Source organism: Sturnus vulgaris, chromosome 3 (assembly GCF_052056855.1).
Source record: "Sturnus vulgaris isolate bStuVul1 chromosome 3, bStuVul1.hap1, whole genome shotgun sequence".
NCBI classification, from domain to species: domain Eukaryota; kingdom Metazoa; phylum Chordata; class Aves; order Passeriformes; family Sturnidae; genus Sturnus; species Sturnus vulgaris.
Window position 1 is genome coordinate 74,299,621 of NC_142245.1, and position 17,816 is coordinate 74,317,436.

The 17,816-nt window shown below is 35.3% G+C and overlaps 1 protein-coding gene across 1 annotated transcript in view; it reads left to right on the forward strand.

Annotated features, from left to right (window-relative positions):
• ASCC3 (activating signal cointegrator 1 complex subunit 3) overlaps positions 1 to 17,816 on the forward strand; it is a 250,562-nt gene that overhangs the window by 64,213 nt on the left and 168,533 nt on the right. The window contains exons 9-10 of the mRNA XM_014880409.2: positions 2,784 to 2,984; positions 3,438 to 3,578. Coding sequence (XP_014735895.2) covers positions 2,784 to 2,984; positions 3,438 to 3,578 — 342 coding nt within the window. The remainder of the gene's footprint in view (positions 1 to 2,783; positions 2,985 to 3,437; positions 3,579 to 17,816) is intronic.

Sequence of the window (17,816 nt, forward strand, 5' to 3'; positions counted from 1 at the left end):
CTTGTTCAGAATACCATTATTAAAAAAAGTACTTCTAGTTCTTAACTAGAGTTTTATGTTTTGTTTTGTTGTTTTGTTTTTTTTGGTAATCTCTATTCTGCTCTTAATATTCCTGTTTCATGCCTTAGCATCTTTCAGAAAACAAGCTGAAGTTAATTTTTCTAACCTGCTACACAGCTTCTTCTGTTTTTTTCTGGAACATCTGTTTTTTTTATTGCTGTTTGCCAAGGCAGTCTTAATCCATGGTGTTAATATTTTCCAATAGGAAAAGAGGAGGAAATTATTTTTATTTTTCTAATTCTGTATTCATTTTTGCTTACAACTGCATGTCCTAGGGCTACCATATAGGTAATTTCTGCCAAACATAAAGGAGAAAGATGTTATACACTGCACACTTAAAGTTGAAGAGAAGCTGGAACAGCATATTTTTACAGGCAGTAATTTAAGAAAACTTAAGATATATTGAAGAGTATTAACAATCACACTGCTGTAAGGTGATCTGTATGTGTAAAGCCACACAACTTCAACTGGGTGACTGTGAAAAATTCCTGTCATCCATCTCTGAATATACTTAGGCTGGACTTCATTTATATGGCAATGTTTCTGCTTTTGTTCAAAAACTACTTCTTTAAATAATGCAATATTGTGTAATGTAGTGTTTTATTAGTTCAATTCTGTAATCAGTTGTATGAAGTAACAGGCAAGTTAGAAACCTAAAATGACTAAGGAGGCTGTACAAATAGCTGATAGAACCCTGATAGCACCAAGATATCCAACAGGTCTCCAGGAAAACCATTAATACTTTATAACAGTCTCATTAATGAAGATGAAATTAATTTTGAAGATGACACACAAAGTACACATTATGAATACAAAACTTGGTGCAGAAGAAATAAGCTTTCTTCCTGTACTGTTGCAAGCAGAGTAAACTGTGCAAGAACAATGACAGTGACAACTGTTGGAATCCTGAAATTCAGCCACTAAGAAACTGAAGAAACCTTTTTAAGTGCGTGAATTAGTTGCACTAGATTCTTCATTTTTCTTCACCAAAGACAATGGTTTAAAGTAGATGTTTGGATATATTTGAGATTTTTCAATCCTATGAATACAAATGCACTTAATGATTTGAATAGTACTTACTTTTTCAGTGGGACTTAGGAAGTTTTCAACCCAAAAGCTCTAAGACAAAGGTACTGTTAAATTGAAAAGGACATTTTGCAAAAAGAGTGTTGATTGCATAGCATTTTCTTTGATTTCTATATCAGTGAATGGGTTTTTTTTCATGTTCAAAGCCATCTAAAATAAAATTTCAGTTGGTTAGTCATTAAGTACATCATTCCTATAGGTTTAAAAGTAGAGCATTTTCACTTTTTGAAAATGGTCTATTAATCTAAATTTCTAATTTGTATAATAGCCCTCACATGAGGCTACTACAAGGAAGTTGCAGCACAATGACAGACTTATTGGTTTTTGTTGCAAATTTAATTGAAGTATTTGATATAAATAGTAGATGAAGCCCTCATTCCTAAGCTTGCATTACTTGGGGAAGTTCTGCTCAAATAAGTTGCTTGATATTAGAATGAATTGGGAAGAATATTTGATATTGGAGAGTCTTTTACCATAGAAAACCACTGTAAATTAATTAAAGCGCTCAGAATAATGGAAAAGGAGATCTTCAGAAGATTCTTTGAGGCCTGTTTTTTACTGTGCTTTTGTTGTTGTTTTGTTGTTTCCTACAAGTAAAGTAAATATCACCATCTTCAAATACATCAGTAAGATACTTTTCATTCTTTGCAGTAGAAGCAGTGCAGATAATTAAACCTGTAGAAAGAAAATAATTATGTATTCTGCAGTCTATTTTAAACATCTGTGAAAAGTAACTAAGAAAAAGTAAGTTTATTACAAAATTACTTTTATATTTTAAGGGCTGTTCTTCAGTTGCAAAGGTTTTATAATCTTCAAATGCAGAAATGGCCACTGCCACTGTACAGTGGTTCTTTCCTGGTAAAAATAAAATTTTTCAAAGAGACCAGTAGGAGCAAAGTATTACTGTAATTGATGATTTGTACTTTATAAGACTTAAACATGCTTTAAACTATAATAAGCATAATTTCCTAAAAAAAATAAAATAAAAAAAAATTATTTTATCAAAACATCCTCTAAGTTTGTTTTGGGCTACACATACAAGTTTTATACTCCTTTTGGTGACTGCATCTGATTGTGAATATTGTTGGAGAAAGGTCTGAACATGATCAATTGCAAGATGAAGATTTTTCTCAGAAGCAAGAGGAAATTTTTACTGAGTTTCTGTATCTGTGTTTGCAAAATTGAGTTCCGTAGTTTTGCTGCCTTGTCTTCCAATAGACTAGTCATAATTTTTCATCTTAGATTTTGAGATGTATATTGTTCTCTTCTTGTTAATACTGTTTTACTGATGTTTAATCACTAATAATTCCATATTTTACTATATATTAGTTTTGGTCCCACTCTTGAGTAAAAAAAATCAAGCATTGAAATAGTATGAGGCTAAAGATTTTGATTAATTTTAGCAGATGTTCTCCTGCTATAATTTATTTTCTTTGTTGACTCCCTATTTGAGGGTTGGGTAGAAGTGCTACCCTCAAAATAAAAAAAAATCTTGGAATAATAAATATATTATGACAAGTATCTGCATTTTGTTTCCATGTATTCTATTTCTTATAACTAATATATGCATAGATACACACATACATGTACAAACATCTGTGAAAAATCCAAGATTTGTGTGCTGTTTGTTTTAACAGATTGGACAACTCGCTTTTAAAGGCATGAAAAGACTAAACCGAATCCAGTCCATAGTTTTCGAGACTGCCTACAACACAAACGAGAACATGCTGATCTGTGCCCCCACTGGAGCTGGGAAGACTAACATTGCCATGCTGACAATCCTTCATGAAATTCGCCAGCATGTCCAGCATGGTGTTATCAAAAAGGATGAGTTTAAGGTAGGAGTTTAATGAACCAAATAACAGCTTTTTAACTTGTAAGGCAAAGTCTATTATATGTTATACATGGAATATGAACTCAGGAAGTTCTCAAGGATATTAGACTTTTCCAAGTTAAGGATAGTTTTGATTTGCTTCATTATTGTTAGAGCTATTCTTACTTGTGTTCTAAAAATCTTATTACGTGAATAAAAAGCTATGAAAATGCATTTAGCTTTCATGCAGAACCAATTTTCAAAGCGATGAGGCTGTATAAACAAAATCCATTGTCCTTTAAACAGCTGCACGCTTATCCAACAAAGATAACTACTTTTCATATATCACTATTAAGATTTTTCACTGTAAGCGCCTAGCATCATATTTCACAATAAATTGTGATTTGTAATGGTTGCCATGAAACAAACGACATTGTGGGGTTTGCTCATTTATCAAGTGAGTGTTGTTTTGGTGCAGATTGTGTATGTTGCTCCTATGAAGGCTTTGGCAGCCGAAATGACAAATTACTTCAGCAAGCGTCTGGAACCACTTGGCATTACTGTGAAAGAGTTGACTGGTGATATGCAACTGTCAAAAGGCGAAATTCTGCGAACACAGGTATGCTTGATGTTTTAAAATACTGTTCTGTGTGTATTTGTACCTTTTCATAGATACACTGCTCTTCAAACTCCTTGTAACAGTCCTGGTGAAGCAGCTGAAACATTATTACTACATCTGTAATTACAGCGATTATGTACACTGATAAAAGTTCAGAATTCTTCAATGAAAACCGGCTTTGAAAAGTTTAAAGTTTGGTTTGCAAGTGGTTCCAAATAAAGCACCAAATAAATCCGAAATGCTGTAACAACATTGTTGCAAATATATTAAAATAACCCTTTCCTTCTTTTTTTTATTAAAAAAACCAAACAACAACAACAAAACAAAAAACAAAAAACAAACAAAAAAAAACCAAACAAAACCAGGTTCCTGTTAATGGCTGATCTGTTCCTCATTTGTCTTTAAAAAGTATAAGGTGTCACTAGGCTAAGGATTTGAACATTCATAGAAATGAATAAAATTTGAGGGGTTAGCCTCTTAAATAGGATTGTATAAATGGAGATTATTTTGTTTTAGGAGACACTTTTTGCCATATTTACTTCAGGAAAATGTTATTTGTGGCAGTGAAATAGCATTTTTGCAAAATCTTAAGATACTTTTATACCTGCTCTTGCATACAGTTCCATGTGATTACCCTTTCCCCTTCTGCCTGGTCCAAGAAACAGAAAAGATAACTGTTTATATTCTCAATATGAACCTTTATAAATGTAACTTGTAGTGATTGTTGATCCGACTAGTGATATTTTGGCAGTCTTAGCTTTGAGGTATTTAACATTTTTATGGTGAGTGGAAAGAAAAACCCTTCACATGACAAGAATATATGTCAGTATGTAATTACTAACTAAGAAGACCACTGCAGTACTAATCCAGTATGAAGTTGTGACTAGCAATTAGAAGATGTATATGCATACATATTGATACATAGTCACAATACTGTGGTAAATAAATAGCAAACTAATATCAATCAGTGACAGTAAATTCACTGTGACTTTATCAGAGTGACTTTGCAACACCATCTACCTAAAATCTGAGTTTACAAAATAATAAAAAAAAAAAAGTTTGGTAGGAACTTCTAGTAATTGAAATTATTTAGGTACACCAAATTACCATTTTAAATTGCTTCCTGTTTTCACAGTATTTTTCAGCTAGGGCACATAATCAAGTAGATCATGGTTTTAGTAGAGTGTAATCACTGCTGAAACTGAAAGTGACAGTAGAAAAGCCTGCTCTGAATGTAAGGACAAAGCTGGATGAATGTAGAATGGAAAAGTGCTATTTACACTTGCTCTTCTAGTTAGCAGTATAATTCCTACAATCTCACCTCATTATTAGTACTCTGCTTACATCCAGTAAAAAAAAGTAAGGGAACAAAAGAAACAAAAAATATTTCAGGCTTTATTAAAAATGCCATGGACTCATCTCATTGCTTTGAAATTGGCTCTTTTTTTGCCTGAAACTTATCTTCAAGGGATTTTTATAGTTTCCTATGTATGTCATAAGTATAGAAACACTAATCTGAAGTGTATTTGTAGTTTTGAAACCTTTGGTTAGAGTGGAGGTTGAAGAAAAATGGTCTCCAAAAGAGGAAAAATTTAGAAACCATTATATTTGTGACTCAAAGCTCAGTTCCTACATTTTCAAAGAAACTATACTTAAAGTGTTGATTAATTTCAGTTTTGCTTTTGCTCAGTTTTGTGTCTTTAGTCTTCAAAACATTGGGAATGTTAAAAGGAAAAAAAATATAAAGGCTAAAATTCTGGGACATTTTTTTGGTTTCTCTTGTTTGTTGTAGCTAGGCAGTCTTATGATTAATCAGAAATGTAGAAAGTGAGGATGAGAGATGATGCCAATCCAAGAGTTACCAGTGTAATTGCTGTTACTCTTCTGGAAGATTCTGGAGCCCAGCAGTGTGCAATGTTTTACACTGCATAACAAAGTGCACAGCAAATAGGTAGCATATTATAAACTGAGGAAAGATCACTTGCTTCTGCTGGATCTTGCTTATTGCTCTGTACATATATTGTTTTCTATGAAAACTCATGAGCTTTTTTTGCTCAACTAGGCACTTAAAACCACTTCATCTAAGCAGGTTTCTTTCACCATTTTTTACCCTGTATTAAATTGAATCTTGCTTCAAAACTTCATTTTACTTGTCAGCCTCTCTAATGCACACATTTTTCAGAAAGGAATACTCTGATAGGTGTTGCTGCTTTCTTTATAGTTTCAGATTTGCTTTGCCAGTCATTGCTCTGTTTTCTAGACTTCAGTAGTGTAAGTAATGAAGTACCTTTGTTTAACACAAAAGCAGTTTTTCCTGTAAGAATTAATGCTGCAGCAGTAGATGCATGCACACAATTTATATACACAGGGACAGTATATATCATATGGGGAGTAAAAGGCAGAGAGTAGGATCATCAGCCAAAGTAGATGCTGGTATTTCAGGCTGAATAACTGTTTCAAAAGATCTCAGCTGGTACTTCTAGACTACTGAAGGGCTGATCCATATCTCCTGTGACACTCCTGTGTCTTCTGCCTGTTTTCTGAGTTGTTGGATTTTCAACGTCTTTATTTTTGTCCTCAGGTGAATCAAATCAGTCACAATGAAAGATGTAAAAATAAGGTGATTGTCAGGTATTAGCTGGAAGTAGTGCTTCAGTGACAATTCTGATAATTTTCTGCTTCCTTTCCATCCTACTTGCTTCATCCTTCATACTTTGCCTGTGTATATTGAAAGGTGTGTATTTTTTAAGTTACTGTATGTAGCTGTTGTGCTTATCCTGATGAGGAAAAATTGCTTTATCTGACAAATTGGTAACTGTCTCCCTTCTCAGGAATGCACCCTTAATGTACAGTGGGAGCTACCTCTATTATTTTTCCTACAAATATTTTTAATGGCTATAAATGCTAGCCAAAAAAGCTAATATGGAATTTTTCATTCCCTTTATGGTAGAATAAAATCTTTTAAATATATTTTTAAATTCCAATTAGAAAGGTCTGTAGCACATTTTTCCACCAATAACTTTCTCTGTGCTTTCCATGCTGTCACTTATACCCATCCAGAAGGTAGCTATGTTTCTTGCTGCTCCATACTTTTACAGTATTTTACATGATATGATTTTACTTCCATGCTATCATTGAATATTCATTAACATTACTATGGTTCCAACACACTTCATAAGTTTTTAAAATGAGTTATTTCTGATTTTACCAATAATTAAATTGCCTTAAAAAGAAAAATGAAAAATTTTTTTTGACTCTTCAGTCAGTCTTCTAACTTGCTCTGCACATCTTATGCATCGAAAGCTACAGTTACAAGTTTAACATGTGGCATGTGTGTTAAAACTCTGAGACAATTTCCCTTCATAGAAACATAGAATGGTGTGACCTTGCACTTTCAACAAGTATGATGTAGTTGTAGCTACCTTTTGAAAGTTTGGAGAATACAGCTGGAATTGGAGCAGTATAGATTTATAAGGTAATCACCAGGTCTGAAAGCAGTGCCTTGCCCTGGGCACAGTGTATTGTAAGCTGATGGATGAGTGGCATCATGCCTTAACCTGTGCAAAACAGTGGTAGCCTCTGCAGAGTGCAAAAATGCCTTCTGGCCTTAACACAAAGTTAGTGGGCATCAAGAAATGTAGAAGATAATTTGTTTTTAATATTTTATGCCTACATACCATGAAACAAAGTTAAGATCCTTGGCATAACATACTAAAAGCTTATCAAAATTTCTTCCACCTTTATAAACTTTTAACAAAATAGTTTTTGAAAATTACACTGTTAAATATATTTTATTTTCTTTGTAAAGAAAGTTTCTTTTGATATTTTGTTGCATCTTCAGTTAGTTAAACTAGTACCTCAGTAGTTTTGTATTAGATGCATTTTGGTATAATCATTGTCAACAACCTACATACTGACTCAAATAAGTACATATAAGTGAGAGTGACATTTTGAAGTTGAAAAAAGTTTTCTATAATGTTTTTACTTTAATTTGTGCCTCAAACCTGCAGTTACAAGTGAAATTACTTTTATTTGTCTTAGATCCCTTCTTTTGCTTTGAATAGTGCCAGACTGTCATGAGCCTTACTTACTACAGATATATATTAGTGTTAAGGCCAGATCACAAATGCTTTCTGTGTTGCTAAAATTATGTAGTAGTTGGAAAGAAATCTGGTCAAGTTTTGAAAGCATGCTAATTTCCCCAGCCTATAAACCTCTACATATCTCTGTTCCTTCATTTTCATATTGTTGGAGTTAAAGGGATTCAGACAGCAGGAAAAGGAAATTTACTGTCTTTTATGTAAATATTATGAGAAAATGAATCAAACTGTAATTGTGTGAATAGTCCTGATTCTGCCACTTCTGAACTATTGAATATTTTTTAACTCTTCAGGAATATAGATTTTTTTTTTCTTCTTGATCAAAAAATTAATTATACGGAAAAGAAGGTTATTAATTTAAAACATATTATGGGATTTTCTGTAATGTTTACATAGTACTCAAGTACTTCAAGGTCCACAGAAAGAGTGGTATACATTTACTGAACTGCAAGGCTGTGCCTGTCAACATGGGCTTGGAAGGTATCACAGCAGCAGATGTCTCCAAAACCACTAGGTTTTAAGTGGGACTCCACATATCTCTGTCTTGATTCTGTCACAGATTTGATAAAAATTAGTCTCATATCTGAATAAAGAAAATAGTATTAGAAGCAAATCAGAAGCTGTATCTGACTTTAGTCTGGTTTCAACCTAATATGCGTCTAAAACATTCCTTCTTAATGAAGGCAGGAAGTGGGAAAACTATAGGAGCATTCACCCATTAAAATAAAAACTAAAAGAAACCTAAACATGAAACAGCACACCAACAAAAAAAACCTCCTTCATTCTTTATGAACTCTAAAAACGTTCCATGATGGTCAAGAAATCAAATTCAAAGTTTACATTTTTTGCTGTCATGTCTGAGTAGTGAAGAAAGTCTTTGCAGTGTCATTTAGAAAATGGGCAGCTGGCTGTCATAGTTGTTCTCTCTCATTAACCTGTATAAAATCACGTTGTGTAAGAGCCTGATGGAGAGATGGAGGCTTTCAGCTGGCTCCTAAAATGCTGTTTATTGCATAGACGATGTTACAGCAGTTGAGGGTCGTGGGTGAGCCTATAGCTGCTGGCTGTAGCCAAGCTGTGTGTCCTGAAGCCCCTCTAGTTCTGGTTACAAAGCATTATATACTTTTCATTACAGAGCATCTCAATACATGACTACCAATCAGCATAATACACAATATCTTTTACATTTACATATAACCTATCAAAACTGCTAAAATTATCATATTATGTTAGTGACTAGCCAGTCATCAGAGTTAGTAGTTACATGTTAAAGTTTGGGACTTGTTCTGCAGTGGAAATTTCTGAGATCTTTTCTCTACTTGCAACGTTGGCTTTATTGTTTACCTGTGAAAATCCTTTTGTTTGGTAAAAACATCTTTTGTTTGAGGTGGATTTATCCTTTGCTCTAAGCCATAAAAGCCCCTTCCAATTCACTTGCTCTTTGCCTTCTAGTTACCCAGTAAGACTGGCTCAGCAATTCTTTTCTTCTATATCAAAACTTGCTTTCATTCCTATAAATCCTTCTGTATATCTGCAAAACTCCTCCATTAAATTCTCATCCTTCCCAACAACGTTGCTTTCAGAGTTGATTCTTAACATTGCTCACGGTTCGTATGAAAACTATCTTCACATTTTGCTAAGAAACCATCCTTCATAGGTTTAGAAAAGATAACACTTTAATTTGCCAAGTGCCAAACATGTTGAGCATTTCAAAAATGTGAAAGATTTCCAGGCACCCGGGTCAGAGCAGAAGGAGGGGAGGAGATGCTCCAGGCACTGGAGCAGAGATTCCCTCACAGCCCATTGAAGGCCATGCTGGAGCTGATGTCTGCACTGCAGCTCTTGGAGGACCCCACACTACAACAGGTCGGTGGTGCAGTAAAGGAAAAGGTGGCCCATGGAGAGCTCCTACAGGAACAGGCTCCTGGCAGGAATTGCGCCCATGGAAAGAACCCATGTTGCAGCAGTGAAGGTGTATCCTGTGGTAGGGATCCACAGTGGAGTGGGGAAAATGTGTGAGGAGGAATGTCTAAGATAGATTGACTATAACCCCGATCCCTGGGATATAGAGAACTTGGGAACAAAGCAGTGAAGTTGAGCTTTTGGGGAGAAAGGGGGCTAGCAGGAAGAGGATTTTAGGTTTTGTCTTTGTTTCCTCACTATTGTACTCTATTTTTAATCTACATTAATTTTCTCCAAGTCAAGCCTGTTTTGCCCATGACAATAATTGGTACATGAGCTCTCAGTCTTTTATCTTGACCCATGTGCTTTTCCATCTTACTTTTTCCCCCTGTCCAGGACAGGAGGGGAAGTGAGAGTGATTCGGTGAGCATCTACCAGCTGCAGTGGTTGACCTATCATAGTTAGTTCTAGACCAGTTAGTTTTAGTTTGGGATTTTTTTTTAATAAAGTTACTGCTTTCACTGATGATTTAATTTTGGTATTTAAAATCAAAGTGAATTTTGTTTAGTTTGTTGCAAATTTTATTAGCTGGTTATTTTTCTATTTAACTTTACTCAGCTTTTTATACTTGAAATAGGAGAAGTTTAGAACAAAAAGGCAATTCTTATTGAAGAGCAGAAGTAATACAACAGTATTGGCGGTGTGTTTGTAAACAGTAGTGTTGTAAATGAGAAGAGAATTTGTGTAAGCTGCATTTGCATTGGCAAATACACTTGTCTGATTACTGAAAATAATACTTTTCTTCACGAGAGGAAATAGCCTGAAGGACTGAATGTATTTTGACATCGCAAAGATTAGCTGATTAATTGTACTTTTGATGGCAAGACAGAAGTGAGAAGTGAAGCAGAGACCACAAAAGCATCAGAGCTGAATGGGGCAAGTCGTTCTGAGAGCGACAAATGGCATCAGGACCTCTGAGTAATATGGATGATCACTCTGATAGATTCTGTCAGCCAATAGACTCTGATATTAAGTCATGAAGGCTTTATTCCCTATTGGAATCTGATACTAATAAAATGGAATAATGCTTTTTTCTCAAGTTCTTAACTGCAGTATAAAACTAATCAAGTCCAAAACTATTTGAAGCAAAAGAGGGCTATAAAGTTGAGGTGCCTGCTGTTTCATCTACAGGTTTATTTTTCTCATATACTGTTTCTCATTTCCTGCATTTTAATAGGGTATAGAGATGCTTCTAAGTAAAAGCAAATAGTGAGGATGATTCCTGCTACTTTTCCTGTGTGCGTTTTATTAAATTTTAGAGCATTATATTCTATGATATTTTGCTATGCATGTGCTTCTCACTTCATGGATATACAAAGCCCACTATTAGAGGCTGAATATACATGTACTATGACTTTTCATATTCATATATTAAGTACATGAGATATTGATTCTTTATGTAATAAAGATGATGTCATCTTGACATGCATATCACCATACTCATACAAAAAATGTTTCAATTTGTGAATAGTTTTATTCAGAATATCGACAGCTCTTCTCCCATAATAGTAATTCACAGGCTGTTATATTGTACTGCATTTTAACAGAAATCAACTGTAGAACACTTTTTTTTTAAAGGTTGGTATTGTCAATTGCTATCCCATTTATATTACCACAGTATTTTGTGAAAATTATATTAAGAACTTACACTGAAAAATTGCATAGAATGTTAAATCTAAAGTGTCTTTGAAGCAAGATAGTACTGGTTTATTTTCTTGTCTCTTGGTGCTTTGCCTTTATCTAATTTCCATTTTGTTTATTCAGTATATTTTGTCCATTCCTGTAAGCACTTACTCTGCTGTTAGTCTTCTCTAAGTGGCCTTCATCTCCTATTGCTTGCCATTGGTTTTTTGCTTGCAGTCGTTGCAAACATCTGTATTACTGTTGACTTTAGATTCCAGTCTATTTCCTTCCAGGAGCAAAATGGTGCTTTGGATGTGTTAGATGCAATAAAATCTACAAATCTCTTTAGTATGAAGAGTTAAACTTTAATGAAGTGGTCTTCAGAAGTGATCCAGAGATTATAAAGCTCACAGATACTGAAAACCCCTCTGCTTTTCAAGTTGTTCATTTCAAAAACAGAGTTTAACCTGGTTAATATTCCCTCTTCCAGTATGCCTAGACTGTAAAGTAGTGCTGGATTCTATGCACACCCCTGGTTCCAATAGCAGAATAGCCTCTTTTGATCAAAATTTGGACTGGGACAGGAAGATATCAAAATCTAATTTAAAAGAAAGAAAGAAGAAGGGACTCACCTCTCTTTTGAGAGAACTTCCTGAATATTCCTTGGTACAACCTTGCTGAAAGAAAACTTTCTTTCTTCTGAATTTTCAAAGTTATACACAATCTAAAAAAAGTCTTTCTTTCTCTAAATGAGGTTAAGCCTTACCTTTCAAATGAGAGAAATATACTGAAATATTTAGAACATAAATCCTTGCTAAAGTGGACGTCTGAGTCAAGAAGGATCAAAATCTGTTTTATACAGTAGTATTTCTGTGTCCTAAAGTCATCTCCACTTCACACTCTTGTTTCCATATATATTTCCTTTGTTTCAGAGGTTCTCATAGTGTGCAAAATGAAATTTTCATTGATGATGCTATCTTTAGGGAAATCTGTGTTTAAAAAATCCACTATCCTGGATCTCTTTTAGGCAAGAAGTCTTGATGGCACACCACAGACTTAATTTTTTTTTTTCTGTCTTACTTTTAATATTTTTTTTCTGTAAATGTTAGTTGTATTTTTTAATAATGTTTATTTCTGAAAGCAAGATCATTAAAATATAATCAGAAGGGTTGTGTCTTTGTACATCTGTAAGATTTGAAATGCTGTGATGTGTTTTAAGGTTCTGATCATGGCAGTCTTTTCACCAGTAAGCAGTGTACACTCCCAGTTGACAGCAGTCACACTCAGGTTTGTGACCAGAAACACTCAAGTCCTCAGCTGGGCTAAATTCATTTTCTTCGGCTTTTGGAGGGAGAAAGTGGAATCCTGAAAGTGTTTCAATGGATAAGCAGAAGTTCTCTTCAGAGATCCAAAATAGGAAATAACAAAGGGAGATGAAGACAACCTGGATTAGATGCATCTGCACCGACTACAGTCTGCAGCTAGAGAAAATACTAATATTTGAAGCCCACTTCCTTGCAGGTTGGGCTCATTTCTGTAATGCTGATATGCCCATCTAGCTCACCTCAGGAGCAAGTTTTCAGTTTTTTAGCACTGTAGTGTCCTTTAGTGTAGTGTCCTTCCTGACCTTTAAAGACAAGGAAGGAATTTTTCTGTGAGTACCATTTTTATGAAGGCTATGGTTTTCCCAATTTTCTTACCTTCTTACACCAACTTGGGGAAATAGTAAAGCAGGTGAAAAGTATTGATGTTAAACAGCAGAGAGGTAACTTTGGGCCTGTGATGTTAATTCTTCGACTGAACTCTTTAACCCTCAGAAATAAAGGCAGTAAACTCTGCCACATCACATGTAGGATACTTGATTGTCTCTGATGATGAAACCTATTAGGAAATAAAAGAAGCTTGGCTTTTATAGAGATTGCTGGATATTGTTCCAGTGGGTTCAGTTAATAAGCTTGTTGCTTAGTTGAAATGTTGTCTGCATTGTTTCTGTTGTTTTTGCTGCTGGAGCAGCTACATTGCTTTCTCAGCCTGATGTTATCATTCTATGCTTTCAGCACTGTACTTCCTTTTTTTTTTTTTGGTATCAGTCTTCAGTACCTTAGTGAAATTGTTGGAAGGCTTTCTGATTTATGACTCTTCCATTAATATATGTGCCTGTGACAGTTAAGATTTTGCCAGTGGGGCAAAGTACTTATACATCATCAAACAGTAGCAGTTTGAATAAAAAATAGTAGTCCTTTATAAGGAACTGAAGTTGCTGTCTGTGAGCTAAATTAGTTTCTGCATTTATGACAGATTTTCCTAAAATCAGTCTTCCATGCTTCAGAAATTAGAATCACTACTCTTCAGATATGCATTTGCATTTTATTTGAAATCATTTAGTTTGGAAATAGACAGATATAGTTGTTTATTTTGCTAACATGCCTACTTGCCTGTTGTAATTGCATAATCTGTAGAATTTTAGTGCAGGCTTTGACTAACTTACTTTGTGATTACTAATCAAATGTCACATACTATGATAAAGTGTGTAATTGTCTGGCATTCTTTGCTGTGAGTCACTTGGCTAAAATGTCTATTTTGATTGGGCGGAAAGGTGGGAGTTAATTTTTGGTTTAGCAGTAAAAACCTAGTTGAAAGGATGCCAAGTAAAATTACAGACATTTTGCACAACTGGAAAAAAATTTGTTTTATGTATTCTGTAGTTAAAGGATATAAGGTGGGGTTGTTTTGTAATTGAATTCTGGGTAGTGTGTTCCCTTTTATTGGAAGTAATTATATTCATGCCTGACTTGGCTGCTAGAAGTTTTTAAAAACTGTTTTTAAGCCAGAAGTTTTGAACGTTTTTCTTTTTTTTTCTCTGTAAGTGATAAACTATTTGGCATTGTACTTCAGCACTTAAATGAACTAATACAAATACTCAATTTGGATGAATAGCCCTTTCTATAGGTATATACTCGTGGTTTTTTCCTTTTCCCCTCCAGTGAACGCATTTTTTCACACTTTAGACTTTATCAGAGTATATTCAGTTTTAATATATCTGTACTTTGTGCACTTACTTAAATCACTGTCTCTGCAGAGGTTCGATATCAAAATTTGTGCTGATTTTGGCTGGGATAGAGTTAATTTTCCTCATAACAGCTAGTGTGGGCTGTGGTTTGCATTTTTGCTGGAAACAGTGTTAATTGCACAGGGTGTTTTTGTTACTGCTGAGCAGCATTTTCAGAGTCAAGACCTTTTCTGCCTCTTACCCCACCCCACCAGCAAGGGGACTAGGGGTGTGCAGGGAATTGGGAGGGGGACACAGCTGGGACAACTGATCCAAACTGACCCTCGGATATCCCATCCCACAGGGCTTCCTCCATAGAGCTGGAGGAAGGAAGGGGGAATGTTCAGAGGGACCATTTGTATTGCCCAGTCACTGTTACCTGTGATGGATCCCCTGATCATCTACTGCCAATGGGAAGTGGTGAATGAATTCCTTGTTCTGCTTTGAATTTCTTGTGCTTTACCTATTAAACCCTTTATCTCAACCCTCACTTTTACCCCATGCCACCAGAGGGGACTGCACAAGTGGCCCTGTGGGGCTCAGTTGCTGGCTGGGATTAAAACGTGACACAATGGAACTTAAAAGTACTAGCATACAAATACAAAAGAAAAGAAAAAAAAGATTTGTGATTTGGAAACACCATTGTTTCAGACTGTGGGAATGCTGTTGCTCTTTGGTTGTATGGCTAAGACCAACAGTGTCACCTACAGGTGAATCAAATAGATTTCTTAATTTTTCTAGTGGAGATACCAGACACACATGATAAGTGAGTTATTGAAAATGGGAAGATCTGATTTGATAGCTTTTCAGTTAATATTTTAAGTCAATTTTGCTGCTTATTATTGTTATGAAATTAAGTGCAAATAAATAATTCAAAATATTTTTGTAAGCAGTACTAACTAAAAAAAGTTTGAAATCATTTTTTAATGTGTATAAAAATGATTCTTGGTAATATTCTGCTTATTTGATGTTTGAAGTCAAATTGCACTGAAAATACATGTGATTTATGATATTAAAGTGCATTTAGTGTCTGATTTTATAGTGGTCAAAATTCATTGTTTGTCAATGATTCATCTCAATTCATTGTGACAGAATGTTGCAGAAGTGAATATGAAGTAAAATGTTAAAAATATTGCATTAAAATATCAAATTAGTAAATATTTTTAAAATTTGTGTCTGTAAAAGATTGCATCTATTACTTCCATAAAACAGATATTAACAATGTGGAAGTTTTTCTGAAAGTAGAAAAACATACAAACTTTGTGCTAAGAGAGAGGACTGCTGTTCTTTAGTCTTTTTTGAGGGTTCAGCATCTTCCTTTCTCTGTAGCCAGGTTTATAATTAAATTATTACTTTTTAAAAGGCCCTTTTTCACTTGTGCATGACTGGGACTAATTGAATCAAATTCTATCTTGACATGATGAATTTTTAGGTGTATTGCTGCAGTGATATGACCATCCAGTGACAACTGAATCACAGGAGTTGCAAAGTATCTGTAATGTTTTAAGCTAGATTGTGAGTGACATGTTTTAATCTAGTGGCATCGTCAGAGAGGCTGCTGTGTAATAAAGATGGGTAATTGCAGGAAGAAGAAAACCTGGCTGGAGCTGCTTAGTTGCTTCCACTTCTGCAGCAGAATGATGAAACTCCTAAAGGGAAGCTGCCTTTGAGCTTTCTATTCTTTCTATTCCTTTTTATATTATTTATTTCTTTTTATCCCCCACTCAAGTGTGGGATATATATATATATATATATTTCCCATATATCGCACTGTCTTATGGACTCTGAGCTTAAAGATATTTGAATGGCTTTGTGTAGACTCTCATGTGTTGACTAGCCAGCTATTAAATATAGAGACCCCAGTGTTAAGGTGGTTACCTTACCTGAGATTCAGTAATAGACTTGAGACTGTTTCTTGTGCCTTCATAGGCACCAGTTTTGATGTGTGCTGGTTTTACTGTGGTTTTTTGTCATTTAAGAAAATACTCAAGACACTGACAGTGAAAACTAAATGTTACTTCTTCATGTCAAAGGCACAATGCTAAGCACAAGATATCTTTGCTGCTGCTTCTACTTACTTGGTCTTGCTTTACTGCATTTCAGACAGTTCATCTTATACTTGCCAAGTTGTATTTACTGCTACATCTCTCAAAACAGATAAATGTAACACTGATTGGACAACCTTGGTATTGGGGTGGGGAGAAAGGGAAGAATTCAGTTGTGTGCTGATATACAAAAATTATAGATCGACTTTTATAGCTGTAATATGTTCAGTTAGCTCAATACCTTTGTGTCATGCAGCATGATTCTTGAGTTGGAGTCTTCATTTAACGTCCTTCAGAAACTGCATTGTGTGTAAGGATATTATATGTAATGTAGCAAATTACAGCAATATTTTCTACACTCCACTATAAATGACCTAGCAAGTGATACTAATGAGTTCAATAAGCTATTTTTTTAACCTAGATGGAGAATTAAAGTCTTTCAGACTTTAACTCTCTAGCAATCCTTTGTACTTCTTATTCCTGCCCAATGCCTCCAAATTCAGGAGTGGCATATCCTGATGATCAGCAAGTTAGACAAGAGTATCAGGAGACCTACAGGATGAAAACCATGCATAAGGAAGCATGCATGAGTTGAATGCAGGAACAGTTGACCTGGAAGGATTGTAGTTGCTCATGTTGAGCATGAAGAGATAGGATTAGGTAAGAAAAAGCCCAGGAGCATATGTAAAGGGCAGCAAGAAAGGCTTCTGTTGGTGTACAGCAAAAGAAAAATTGAAGAAAACCTCTGCTAAATGGAATAGGGTACCTGATGACAAAAGGCATGTAAAAGGCTGAGGTACTTAATGCTTTCTTTGCTTGGCCTTTATTGTTAGGCCTGTATTTCAACAATCCCAAGTCCCAGAGGCAAATGGGAACATCTACAGAAGGAAAATTCGACACTTGGTGAAATAGCATGATCCAAGTTAATGCAATCTGATGATATTTCCCCACAAGTCCTGAGGGACCTGGTCAGTTATCATGAGGTCATTCTTGATTACCTTTGAAAAGTCATGTTGGTCCTCTGTGAGGAAACAAAGCAATTTTGCAGATGGTACAAAACTGGGAGGAGTGGTTGACAGATCAGATGGTTGCACAGTCATTCAGAGTGACTTTGACAGGCTGGAGAAAATTGGGCCAACAGAGATTGCATGAAGTTCCAGAGTGCATGCCATGTCCTACACAGGAGTGGGGCAGTAATTTTATGAATCCATCCAGGTGGGGGCTGTTCAGATGGAAAGCAGCTTCCCAGGAAAAATAACAGGTATTCTGATGGAAAACAAATTGAATATGAGCCAGCAACAATCCCCTTCAGTCTGGGCTGCATTTCAGAAGGGTGTTGCCAGCAGCTCAAAGGAGGTGGCCGTTCCTCTCTGCTCAGCTCTGGTGGGACATCTGTGGTGCTGGGTCCAGTTCTGGGCTCCCCTTCATGAGAGGAACAGGGACATACTAGAGCAAGTCT